Source organism: Piliocolobus tephrosceles, chromosome 1 (assembly GCF_002776525.5).
Source record: "Piliocolobus tephrosceles isolate RC106 chromosome 1, ASM277652v3, whole genome shotgun sequence".
Classification (NCBI taxonomy): Eukaryota; Metazoa; Chordata; class Mammalia; order Primates; family Cercopithecidae; genus Piliocolobus; species Piliocolobus tephrosceles.
The window spans coordinates 219,209,286-219,222,657 of record NC_045434.1 but is presented as its reverse complement, the minus strand read 5'-3'; the positions used below and the strand labels follow the sequence as shown (position 1 = coordinate 219,222,657).

Here is a 13,372-nt window from a genome sequence, read left to right as displayed (position 1 = left end):
AAATAAATAAATAAATAAATAAATAAATAAATAAATAAATAAATAAAATAAAAAATAAATAAAAAAATTAGCTGGACGTGATCGCAAGTGCCTGTAGCCCCAGCTGCTTGGGAGGCTGAGGCAGGAGAATGGCATTAACCCGGGAGGCGGAGCTTGCAGTGAGCTGAGATTGCACCACTGCACTCCAGCCTGGGTGACAGAGCGAGACTCCATCTCAAAAACAAAACAAGACAAAACAAAAAACACAAACAAACAAACAAAAAACTGAGTTAGATGAGCTAGGCATGTTTTTACCATGTCATCCCTTAACTTACAATGTCTCATTTAATCATCACAAGGCGGGCAGATCACTGAGGCCAGGAGTTTGAGACTGGTCTGGCCATCATGGCAAAACCGCTCTACTAAAAATTCAAAAATTAGCTGGGCATGGGGGTACATGCCTGTAATCCCAGCCACTCGGGAGACTGAGGTGGGAGAATCGCTTGAACGTGGGTGGAGGTTGCAGTGAGCTGAGATTGTGCCACTGTACTCCAGTCTGGGCGACACAGCAAGACTCTATCTCAAAAAAAAAAAAAAAAAAAAAAAAAGAAGAAGCTTGTAAGGTTCCCCATCTCTACTTCATCTCTACTTTTCTTGGGAAAACTGTTGGGGAGGCAAGATCATATACCCAAGGTCACTTTCCTGGGAGGAGTGAAAGGGTTTAGACCTCCAGACCCCATACTGCCATTTGACATTTCTGTTCTTCTAAGAGAAAAGGCAAAAACAGTGAGACCCTTTTGACACAATGACTGAAAAGAAACAAAGTCTTACCCTGATATTAAAATATGATCACAGGGAACACAGTCAGTGAACTCCCCCAAAGGAGATTTCTCTTTTTCATAATTCCAAAAAGGAGCAACTTTCCAGAACACTCAGTTGACACAGGATCTTCTCTTTGTTCTTTTATATTTGCTTGAATAACTTCTGTAACATGCCGATCATTTTTACAAAGGCTTTCTACCTTTTAAACACTATTTTTGACATGTCCTCTGTAAGTTTTGTTTTCCTAAAGCTTTCCAAATTCCTTGATTTGAATAAGACCTCTGCCACGGTTTGGATATGGTTTATTTTTCCTTACCAAGTCTCCTGTTGAAATGAGATCCCCAATGTTGGGGGTGGGACCTGGTGGGAGGTGTTGGGGTTATGGATCTGACTCTTCATGAATGGCTTGGTGCCACTGAGTGGCTTGAAAAGAGCCTGGCACCTCCTCTCTCTCTGTCTCTCTCTCTCCGTCTCTCTCTCTCTCTCTTTCTCTTGCCATATGACCTGCACACACGGGCTCCCCTCCACTTTCCAACATGAATGGAACAGCCTAAAGCAGATGGGGAACCATACTTCCTGTGCAGCCTGCAGAGCCGTGAGCCAAATCAACCTCTTTTCTCTGTAAGTTACTCAGTCTCAGGTATTCCTTTAGAGCAACACAAACGGACTAAAACAACCCTGATGTAAATGATTTACATTTTTTTTTCTTTTTCCTCTCTTCTCCATCCCTCTTTCAGAAGAAATAAAGCCACAAAGAACTTCACAGAGTGGAGAAAGAAACACACTCCCGAAGGGTGTGTGATCACAGACTGCTCGTCATGCCGTTGTTGAGTTTACAGAACTCTGTGGCCAAGGACACCTCCGCTGAGAAGCCAATTTAAAGCAACTCCAGGCTGGTAGTGTCCCAAGGTGCCTGACGAAAACAAATACATTTTCTCTAGGGGGAACATTTCTCAGCCCAAGTAACATAGAGTCCCCATAGATAAAGCCAATTTGAGTATGTATTTACATTTTTTAAAAAGAAAATCTTACATTAGTGAGAGACAGCAAACAGCGAATCCAGAACCCCAAAGATTGCCAATTAGGAATGATCTGATTCAGAATGTGTAGAAACTGGCACCACTGGCTCCGGAACCTGAGTCCTCTCTGCATCCGTGCCTTGGCCATGTGACTCCGTAGTTGCTCCCACAAAAGGGACAAAGGATTTTTTTTCTTCTATCTCTTGACTGTGGGTGGCCCATGTGACTTGCTTTGGCCAACAGAATGAGGTGGGAATGACAGTGTTCCAGTTCTGAGCCTGGGCCCTAAGAGAGCTTGCGTGTTTTTACCTGTCCTTTTGGAGTTCTTTCACTGCCAGGAGATGGATCTGCCCATGAATGCTTGCTGGCTCTAGTACGAAGATGAAAGTTACATGGACAGCACCCCAGCTGAGCCCAACCTAGGCCAGATGACCCCAGGCAAACAGTGGAGGTGCCTCACAATAAATCATTGTTTTATACCAGTGAGTGTTGGGCTGGTTTTTAAGGCCCCAATTGCTAAAATAAAATAACATAAGTATGTTTGAAGGGCTTTAAAAAGAATCAAAACTAGGCTAGGTGTGGTGGCTCATGCCTGTAATCCTAGCACTTTGGGAGGCCAGGGTGGGCAGATCACTTGAGGTCAGGAGTTTGAGACCAGTCTGGCCAACATGGTGAAACCTCATCTCTACTAAATGTACAAAAATTAGCCAGGCGTGGTGGTGGGCGCCTATAATCCCAGCTTCTCAGGAGGCTGAGGCATGAGAATCACTTGAATTCAGGAGGCAGACGTTGCAGTGATCTGAGATCATGCCACGGCACTCCAGCCTGGGCTACAGAGTGAGACTCTATCTAAAAAAAAAAAAAAAAAAAAAGAACAAGGAACAATAAAAAATCAATTTGAAAAAGGATCCATTGTAAACTCTAGAAATGAAACCACGTAGTTGTTGAGATTTAAAAAACAAAAACAACTATAAACCCAAAAGGCTGAGTTAAGCAACAGACATAACAGAAGAGAGATTTAGTGAAATGAAGTATAGTTCTAAAGAACTGACCCAGAATGCAGGAGAAAGTCAAAGAGATGGAAAATATGAAAGAAAAGCTGAAAGACACAGAGGACAGTGGGAAAAATGGAGCAGATATCCAGTGGAAAATGGAAAAGGAGAGAAAAGGGATGATGTGGGAGATACACTATCCGGGAAAACAATGGGTACAATTTTCCAACATTAATAAATGTTATCAGTGCTCAACTTCAGGAATCACAACAAATCCACAGCAGAATAAATAAAAATAATTTCACAGCTGGACAACTCATGGTAACAATTCAGAATACCCGAGACAAAGAGAACATAGCACAGGGAGAAAAGATCGTTCACCCAGCGGAGGAACGGCAGGTAGGCTGACAGCACTTTTCTCTGAAGCCACATCTGAACAGCAGCAAGGGGAGTCATAAGACATGAAAGCTAAACCTTCAAGATATTGGAGAAAATAACAACTCAGACTCATTTAACCAATCAAACGATCACTGAAGGACAAGCACTAAATAAAGTAATTTTCACATAGACAAGAGCCAAGAGTTTACTGCTGATAGATGATTTTCAAGCAGAGCTCCCCAAATTTGTCTGATCACAAGCAAGGCTTCAAATGCGTGTGGGATTCAGAGGTCTTACCCTACAAGATTCCTGGGTCTTACCCTGTTTGGGGCTTGTTATGGACTGACTTCATGGTTTGAAGCCCTAACCCCTATTTGGAGATAGGGCCTGTGAGGAGGTTTAAAATCAGCTCAATGGGCAGGGCCAGTGGGGGGCATAACCCAGTAAGGCTGGTGCCCTCATAAGAGGAGGGAGAAATGACAGAGCTCACTGTCTCTCTCCACCATGTGAGGACACAATAAGAAGGTGGCCATTTGGTTGACCAGCTTATTGAAGTGGGAAAACATTTTTAAACAATAAAATTAAAAAAAAAAAAAAAAAAAGCATGTGGCCTGTGGGAAGAGAGTGTGAACAAAAAATAAACTAAGCTTTCCAAGTGTCTGGTGGACCCTCCCTTTGGCCAAGGGCATTCCAAAGTTAACCCGAAAAACGAGTTCAGGCCATGCTGGGAAGTGGGGGTTGGACATGCCCCATTATACCCTCTTCCCTTTGGAATTCAGGCACAGCTGACCAGCATTCATCTTAAATCAGAGACATGCCAGGCGTGGTGGCTCACACCTATAATCCCAGCACTTTGGGAGGCTGAGGCGGGAGGACTGCTTGAGCCCAGGAGTTCGAGACCAGCCAGGGCAACACAGTGAGACCCATCTCTACAAAAAATAGAAAAACCTAGCCAGGTGTGGTGGCACGTGCCTGTGGTCCCAGCTACTTGGGAGGCCGAGGTGGGAGGATCACTTGAGCCCAGGAGGTTGAGGCTGCAGCGAGCTGTGATTGTACCACCGCCCTCCAGCCTGAGTGACAGAATGAGGTCCCATCTCAAAAACAAACAAAACCAGAGACTTTAAGACTGAGGGAACAGACTAAGTCCGATAAGAACTACAATCTACTTTCTCCAAAGCTTGCTACCTGGAGGCTTCACCTATGTAGTAAGGATCTTGGTCTCCACAACCCCTTATTTTAACCCAGACATTCCCTTCTACTGGTTCCAAGTCTTTAGATAAACTCTTCCAGCCTACTGCAGTCAGAAAACCTTTGAATCTACCTGTGACCTGGAAGCCCCTACTTGGAGTTGTCCCACATTTCTGGACTGAACCAATGTACATTTTTTTTTTTGTTTTGTATTGGAGATGGAGTTTCACTCATGTTGCCCAGGCTGGGGTGCAAGGGCACAATCTCCGCTCACTGCAACCTCTGCCTCCTGGGTTCAAGTGATTCTCCTGCCTCAGCTTCCCAAGTAGCTGGGATTACAGGCACCCACCATCAGGCCCGGCTAATTTTGTATTTTTAGTAGAGATGGGGTTTCTCATGTTGGTCAGGCTGGTCTCGAGCTCCTGACCTCAGGTGATCCGCCTGCCTCGGCCTCCCAAAGTGCTGGGATTACAGGTGTGAGCCACCGTGCCCAGCTATAGCTTACATGTATTGATGTATGTCTTATGTCTCCCTACAATGTATAAATCCAAAGCAGTCTAAACACCTAGGGCACATGTTCTCAGGACCCCCTGGGGCTGTGTTACGGACCACTGGTCACTCATATTTGGCTCACAATAAATCTCCGCAAATGTTTTACAGAGTTTGACTCTTTTCATTGACAAGAGGGTCTGATTCAGTTGGCATCTAGATCTTGGACTTCACAGCCCCCAGAACTATGAGAAGATACATTTCTGTTTTTAAGCCACCTAAGCATTTTGTGACTGTGGCCCAGGCAAACTGAGGGAGGGCCCAACATCTGGATTTGTAACAATTTCCCCAGGTGATTCCGATTATCAAGCCAATTTGGTCAACACTGTTTTAAACCAGTGCTTCCCAAACGTGAATGTGCAGATGAATCAGCTGGGGGTCTTGCTGAAATACCAACACTAGTCCTGCAGCCTTGGTTGGACCTTGAGTTTCTGCATTTCTAATAGGCTCTCGGGCGATGGCTGACACCACTGGTCTGTGGGCCACACTTCGAGTAGGAGACTCCGAAGTATGTATTTCAGAAAGAAGAAAAGATTATTTAATAAGAACTGCCCAAGATGTAAGAAGAAAGATGCATAACGGAATTCATGAGGATAGGGGAAGATCTGAGTTAACATTGACCATATTAAATAGTAATGTGGCTGATCTGTAGTAGGTAAAAAGTAAGATAGAAACCAAATTCTCGGCTGGGCACGATAGCTCACATCTGCCATCTCAGCACTTTGGGAAGCCAAGGTGGGTGGATCACCTGAGGTCAGGAGTTCGAGACCAGCCTGGCCAACATGGCAAAATCCCATCTCTACTAAAAATACAAAAATTATTTGGGGGTGGTGGTGGGCACCAGTAATCCCAGCTACTTGGGAGGCTGAGGCAGGAGAATCGCTTGAATCTGGGGTGCAGAGGTTGCAGTGAGCCAAAATAGCGTCACTTCACTCCAGCCTGGGTGAAAGAGTGAAACTCCATCTCAAAAAAAAAAAAAAAAAAGGGGCCAGGCGCGTTGGCTCACACCTGTAATCCCAGCACTTTGGAGGCCAAGGTGGGCGAATCATGAGGTCAAGAGATCAAGATCATCCTGGCCAACATGGTGAAATCCCGTCTCTACTAAAAACACAAAAAATTAGCTGGGCATGATGACGGGTGTCTGTAGTCCCAGCTACTCAGGAGGCTGAGGCAGGTGACTCCCTGGAACCCCCCAGGAGGTGGAGGTTGCAGTGAGCCGAGATCACGCCACTGCACTCTAGACTAACAGAGCAAGACTCCATCTTAAAAAAAATAAAAAAAGAAACCAAACCAAGCTCTTAGCAACAATAATGTGAACAGTGGTGTGAAGAGTTAAACTGTTCTAAATGCTTGTATTGTTTGGAAGAAATAATGGAGATATTGATTAGTTTAATATTTAAGTTCAATATGCACATACAAATTTAAGGCAGAGAAGTTCTGTTTTTTGCCTAGGACATCAAAAGCTTCAGTTGAATATCATTTCCTTCTGTACAAGAAAAAGCCAAATAATCTACAAAAGGCACAACTTTTTGGAGCCCATCCAAGATCTGAGGTCAAAGACAATAAGGGAAACCATTTCTAAGTGACAAGGCCCTCCAAGGAAAGGCCGGATGCGTAAATTATTTCACTTTGGCCAAGACCTGAGAGTAGGAGATGTTCCAAGCGGCTCAGAAGAAATCAGAAAATCTCAGAAGAAATTTTAGCTTTAGAAAGCTAAAACTTTTCACACATTCTTGCAGGCCAAGTGTGGGCTGCTACATGAGTTTGGAGCAGCTGGGAGCCTCCACCACGAAGAGGTTTTCACTCACTCCACGTTCTGTCCTTGGCCTTTCCCAGATGCCTATGAGAAAGACTGGGGCGGGTCTCAGAAGGCTGGAGAGAGCCTCCTTTGGTGGCCCAGGGATGGAGGCAGGGACCTGCTTTGGCTGAGGCATGAAACTACGCTCCTCTGGCAGGGAGCAAAAGCTTTAAATCACTGAGGCAGGTGGAACCCCTCTTATGCCCAGGGACCAGGCAAATCCCCTGTTCCGTAGGAGGGTCAGGAGTAAAAATCCTCCGCCCATGGAAGGGCAGGAGATCCTTGTGGACCCAGAATCCTAGACTGACATCAAGCAGTGGTCTCCTGATGCTAGAGGAGGGGTGGGCAACTCAGGCACAGGGCAAAGCTTGGTTGACATGGGAATGGGGTAGGGATGCCAAGAGGCGCACCCCCAGCCCCACGTATACCAGGCCTGCCTAAGCCTGAGACTGGACCACAACACCAGAGAGCCCCCACCTCCAGCCTGAGCCTAGTACTGACCAGCAACAGCAACCCACCACTCTCAGAAGGACCAGAGCATGGGGAGGACGCCCTCTGTGTCATGGGCATCCAGGCTGCTGAAGGCCAAGGCTGGAGCAGGCAAGAGGAGAGAACCATCTCGTCCCTGGGCTGACTTCTCTAAGCACAGGGAACAGGAGCTCATTGCTGGAGAAACGTGAGTCTGAGGTGCACTGAGGGTAACAACAGCAGTAGAACCCCCGGCCAGCTAACTCCTAACCAGAGGAATTCAATCCCTCACACTCATTTGCTGACGGACGGGGTGTGCCTAATTCTGTACATTAGGAAACCCTCCTGCATAAATCATTTTAAAAAGATCCATATACCAAATGGTGCAAAGTATTATTATGTAAAAATTTAAACACTGTTCATGAGGCTCCTGATTTTACATTTTGACAAATATCGGAGTCTGCAAACAAGTATCTCAGACCCTCCCACAGCAGCGTATTGTGATGATGTTGCCGATAATACACAATATTACTAATGACAGCAATAGCTCTTAAGTTCTTAACAGTGTGTTCCGGGCCTAGCGCAAATGCTTTTGATCTCAGTCTCTACTTGTATTCGTCCATTCTCACACTGATAGAAAGAACTGCCTGAAACTGGGTAATTTATGAAGAAAAGAGGTTTCATTGACTCCCAGTTCCTTAGGCTGTACAGGAAGCGTGGCTAGGAGGCCTCAGGAAGCTTACAATCATGGCGGAAGGCAAGGGGGAAGCAAGCACATCTCACCATGGTGGAGCAGGGGAGAGAGAGCGTGAAGGGGGAGGAGCTGCACACTTTCGAACAACCAGATCTCGTGAGAACTCACTTACTATCACGAGAACTGCAAGATGGAAATCTACCCCCATGATCGAATCACATCTCACCAGGCTTCTCCCCTGACACATGGGGATTACAATTTGACATGAGATTTGGGTGGGGATGCAGAGACAAACCATATCATTCTGCCCCTGGCCCCTCCCAAATCTCATATCCTTCTCACATTTTGCAACCAATTATGCCTTCCCAATAGTCCCCCAAAGTTTGAACTCATTCTGGCATTAACTCAAAATGCTGAACCCAAAGTTTCATCTGAGACAAGGTGTCTCAGACCTAATGGGCCTATTTGGATTTTGGAGGCAGCACATTCCTCATTTGGGTATGTTACTCCAGCCCATTTATCGAGTGACCCAAAACGCTGCCAGTTTTGAGTGGGGTCCGGAACAGAAGGCTCTGCAACAGGTCCAGGCTGCTGTGCAAGCTGCTCTGCCACTTGGGCCATATGACCCAGCAGATCCAATGGCGCTTGAGGTGTCAGTGGCAGATAGGGATGCTGTCTGGAGCCTCTGGCAGGCCCCTCTAGGTGAAACACAGCAGAGGCCTCTAGGATTTTGGAGCAGGGCCCTGCCATCTTCTGCAGATAACTACTCTCCTTTTGAGAGACAGCTCTTGGCCTGTTACTGGGTTTTGTGGAAACGGAAGATTTGACTATGGGTCATCAAGTCACCCTGCGACCTGAATTGTCTATCATGAACTGGGTGCTTTCTGACCCACGTAACCATAAAGTGGCTCATGCACAGCAGCACTCCACCATCAAATGGAAGTGGTATATACGTGATCGGGCTTGAGCAGGTCCTGAAGGCACAAGTAAGTTATCTGAGGAAGTGGCTCAAATGCCCATGGTCTCCACTCCTGCACCCCGCCTTCTCTTCCCCAGCCTGCACAGATGGCCTCATGGAGCGTTCCCTATGACCAGTTGACAGAGGAAGAGAAGACTAGGGCCTGGTTCACAGATGGTTCTGCACGATATGCAGGTACACCTGACAGTGGACAGCTGTGGCTCTCCAGCCCCTTTTCAGGACATCCCTGAAGGACAGTGGTGAAGGGAAGTCTTCCCAGTGGGCAGACCTTCAAGCAGCGTACCTCACTGTGCAATTCGCTTGGAAGGAGAAATGGCCAGTTGTGCGATTATGTACTGATTCATGGGCTTTAGCCAATGGTTTGGCTGGATGGTCAAGGGCTTAGAAGAAGCATGTTTGGAAAACTGGTGACAAAGAAATTTGGGGAAGAGGTATGTGGGTGAAGCTATCAGAGTGGTCAAACACTGTGAGCCTGGGTGCTAACCATAATCCGATAATGCCTCCTCATGATCTAAACTGTATGATAAAGAGAGAAGTGTTCACAGACCAGGTTTATACACATGAGGGGGCACTCTGGTCTGGGGGTTGGACTTTCTGTAAAAAGCCAGATGTAAATATTTGAGGCTTTGTGGGCCACATACATGCTCCATCTCACCTCTTCAACTTTGCTGTCCTAGCAGGAAAGTAGCCATAGATAAACCCATAAATGAATGGGTCTGGCTGTGTTCCAATAAAACTTTATCTACAAAAACAAGCAAGGGGCCAGATTTGGTCTATGGGCCACAGTTTGCCAACCCCTGTACTAGAAAATCAATACAGTTGCTTCAGAGGAGTGGAATTCTGGGATGGACATGAGACTGTATTTCTCGCTGTCATTTTTGTAAAAACATTTGATTTTATAAAAGAAAGTTTATAACTTTAAAAATAATTAAAAAATCAAAGATAACTGTCAAAAAGATAGAAATATAAAACTTCCCAGTTGAGGGAAAATAGAGGAAATATTAGGTTGATCCAAAACAAGGCAAGAAAAGAGAGAAAAAAAGCGTGAGCCACAGAAAAGAAACACAATAGGAAAACCATACATTTTAGTCATCCTGGTAATTATGAACCAACAAAATCCTCCAATTAAAAGATAGACAAAGCCCCAATCCAGCCACACACGATTGAAAGAGACACATCTAAAGCTAAGGAGATGAAAAGTTTCAAAGAAAAAGCACGGGAAAAATAGACAAAGCAAACGCTAATGAGCAGCTAACACTCATGTCTGGCGCAACAGGATTTCAGGCAAAAAGCCTTGTTAAGACAGAAACGGAGACTACACCGTTACATGCAGTGAAAGATATATTAACTTCATATGTGTATCTTACTATAACATTTATTGAGTTTATGAAACTAATTTTATAATTCAGACCTAAATTTGCATTCACATAGTAACATAACCTTAAATAGGTAAATTAGGTAAGATGTGATGTAACTACAAGAAGGGTGATTCTTTAGTGCAAGATTTAACACGTACACTTCAGTACATGATTTTAAGAAATTGTTCTCCCGATCTTTCAGAATCTTTCATTCTTTTGAGATCAAGAGAATGGAAAAAAAGCCAACATGTAGAATACTTGATTGATCTAGTGGATGTATTAGACACTGTCACTCAGCGTTCGGTGACTGAGCCTGATTCACAGCATGCAGGGTTATTTACAAAATTGGTCAAGTGTTAGCTCCAAAGCAAGCCCAGCAAATATCAAAGAAAGAACCACATAAATAATGGCATAAACCGTGGTTTCTGACAACACAATTAAGTTAGAAATCAATAATTTTAAAAAAGTAACTAAAAACTCATGTCTGGAAATTAAAAAAAAATTTCTAAATGACTTATAAGTCAATGAAAAAGTCATCATGGAAATGAAAAAATACATAGAAATAAATGATAACTGCTTAGAAAACCTTCCAGAAACAATCCTGGACTGAGGCCAAGGTCAGCTGTGGGGTCATCTCTGTGGGGGCACAGGGGTCCTGATGGGGGAACAGAGGGCTCTGCCGCCCTGGAGCCAGGGCCCGTTTCCACACCGGAGCGGGTAGATGCAGGCTTTGCTGAGATCCATGGCACTGTGGGGCACTCCCAAGGCACCGGGCTGGGCAGGGAGGGTCTCTCCAGGAGGGGTGGGCTCAGGCCGCTTGGCATGACCCAGAAGAAGAGAGACGCCCCTTCCTTCCCCACAGCTGGGGGTGTGTGAGGGGTCAACCCTGTTTTATGAAAGCCTAGAAAGCAGGTGTTTGGAGCACTGCAGGCTCTGAACAGAGCTTTCCTTGGGGTCTGGGCTCTTCAGGGTGAGGGAGCCTTCCCCTCCCCCACTGCCCAGGGCCCATGGAGGTCGCAGGGCCCCTCTGTCCCAGGGGAAGACCCTAGAGGGCCAGGGGCGGCGGTCTGGGCAGCAGTCACACTGCATAAGGGACCCTCCAGGCAGTCCCGGGCCGGGACGCCCTGCACATCCACAGGCAGCTCCCCGTTCTGCTTCACAGACACAGCCTCCCGCAGGGGTGGAGGGGTGTTCCCCGGCAGTGCGGAGGGCTCCAGACATGAGGGGACATTCTAGTAACACAGGCTTAGGGGACCGGTTGTTGGACCTGGGGTGCGAGGTCCGCCGTGAGCTCTGAGCCCGGTACCTGCCACCGTGGGAGCGCCCTGTGCACCTGCCCGGGGGGTGAGCATTGCTCCCGGATGTGTGCACGCTGGCCCGGCTCAGAGGGACCAGGGCTGTGCCTGCGGAGGGGCTGGCAGGGGCGGCTGGAAGGTGCCCAGGTCTGCTGGTGCCTGGGAGGCCATGACCCGAGAGGGGAGAGCAAGAGAGGGACCGGTGTGGAGGCGGGGGCGGTGTTCCTGGGACAGCCCGAGGTCCCAGCGAGCAGCCGTGGTCACGCCTCTGTTTCCGTGGGACCCCAGCCTGGCCTCCTCCCGCCGTGGTCCCGTGACCTGACCCGGCCTTGAGCGGGCGGGGGGCGGCAGGACCCTCAGGTCTCTCCGCAGGATGGCAGCGGCGGAGGGAGGCAGCCAGGTGAGCCCGGCCGGCGGGAGGGACACGGAGGCCGGGGGTCCCTAGCCTGGGCTGTGCGGCCAGGCAAGGAGTGGGCGGGGGCCGGGTCTGCGCCCCCCACGGCCGAGAGTTCCGCCGCTGCTGAGGAGGCGGAGGCGGGCGGGTGCGGAGATGCAGCAGCAGCGTGCGCGAGTCCGGGCCGGGGCAGAGCTTTCTGGAAGGGGCCGCGGGCTCCCTGCAAGTCAGTGTCCCTCCCACCGCCTCTGAGTCTGTAGTTCGGCCCCGGGAGACCCTGGGTGCCCAGCGCAGACCCGCCTGCCCCATCTGACGGGTGGGCTCGGGCTGGGGGCAGGCGGACCCTGTAGCAGGTGCAGCGGGCCGAGCGCGGAGAGCGGGCGCGGGGACAGGCGGGGGCGGGGCACCCGCACTCACCTCTGCGGTCGGCGTAGAGGACACCCAAGGTCACCAGGGCAGCGGTCACCAGCAGCAGCAGCAGCAGCAGCCCCCCCTCCAGGAAGCCCGGGCGCTTCTGCCCTGCATGGCCGGCGCTCTCCACCATCCCCACGGGGCCTTCGGACTTCCCCATCAGCAGGGCTCTGGACGGGAGAGCAACGCGGAGGAACCTGCAGGCCCAGGGCAGGGGAGAGGGGCATGGAGCTCCCGAGCCCGGCCCGAGGCTGGAAGAGCCAGATGCTGGCAGGGAGCGGGCGCTGGGTGCCTTTGGAACACTCTGTTCCCGTCCCCCTCTCCAAGCCCACAACCCTGGGTGACTGGGTCCCGGGACTTTGCACACTACCCCTGGGCCAGAGTCTCTGAGTGCATGGAGGTTCTAGGACTGGGATGCTCCCAGCTTGGGGTCGCAAGCTGGACCCAGGAGGCTCAGCTCCTGTGCTGTCAAGGGACCTCTGCAGTGGTGCCCACCTGGACTGCTCATGCTGGGGGTCTTGGAGCTGTGGGCCGGAGCATAAGTCAGGGACGCTGTTGGGGAGGCCACTTGGGTTTCTGGGCTCCCAGCCCACCTTTCCTGTTGGAGCCCAGAAGCCAGTGATGGGCGAGACCAGAGCAGTAGGTACCCACACAGGCAGTGACTACGTGGGCCAGGAAGGGACCTGCAGGGCCAGGCAGCCTTGAGTGTCAGCTCTGGCAGCCACCTGGCTGGTGTGCAGCTCTGGTCGTCCCCTGACCTTGTTACTATGGAGGGGACACCTCCTGGAGCCAGCTGGGCAGTGGGTAGCACTTGAAAACACATGGCTGGGGACAGGCAGCTGCTGTAGGCAGGACAGGGAGCTAGGCAGGAAGGGTTGGGGGCACAGGACACGGATTCAGGAGGCTCCCAAGTCTGCATGCTCCAGTGTGCATGTAAGTATGCATGTGTGTGTGAACCTGAGTGTACACATATGTGCAAATGAATGTGTGCATGTGGTTGGGTGTGTGCATATGTATGACTGTGTGTGTGCATGTGTGCATATGTTCT

General features: G+C 49.0%; 1 protein-coding gene across 1 annotated transcript in view; it reads right to left on the bottom strand.

The window, feature by feature from the left end:
* Nucleotides 1-13,372, bottom strand: part of MMEL1 (membrane metalloendopeptidase like 1) — a 44,579-nt gene that overhangs the window by 28,874 nt on the left and 2,333 nt on the right. Inside the window, exon 2 of the mRNA XM_023215161.2 lies at nt 12,331-12,521. Coding sequence (XP_023070929.1) covers nt 12,331-12,484 — 154 coding nt within the window. The 5' untranslated portion in view covers nt 12,485-12,521. The remainder of the gene's footprint in view (nt 1-12,330; nt 12,522-13,372) is intronic.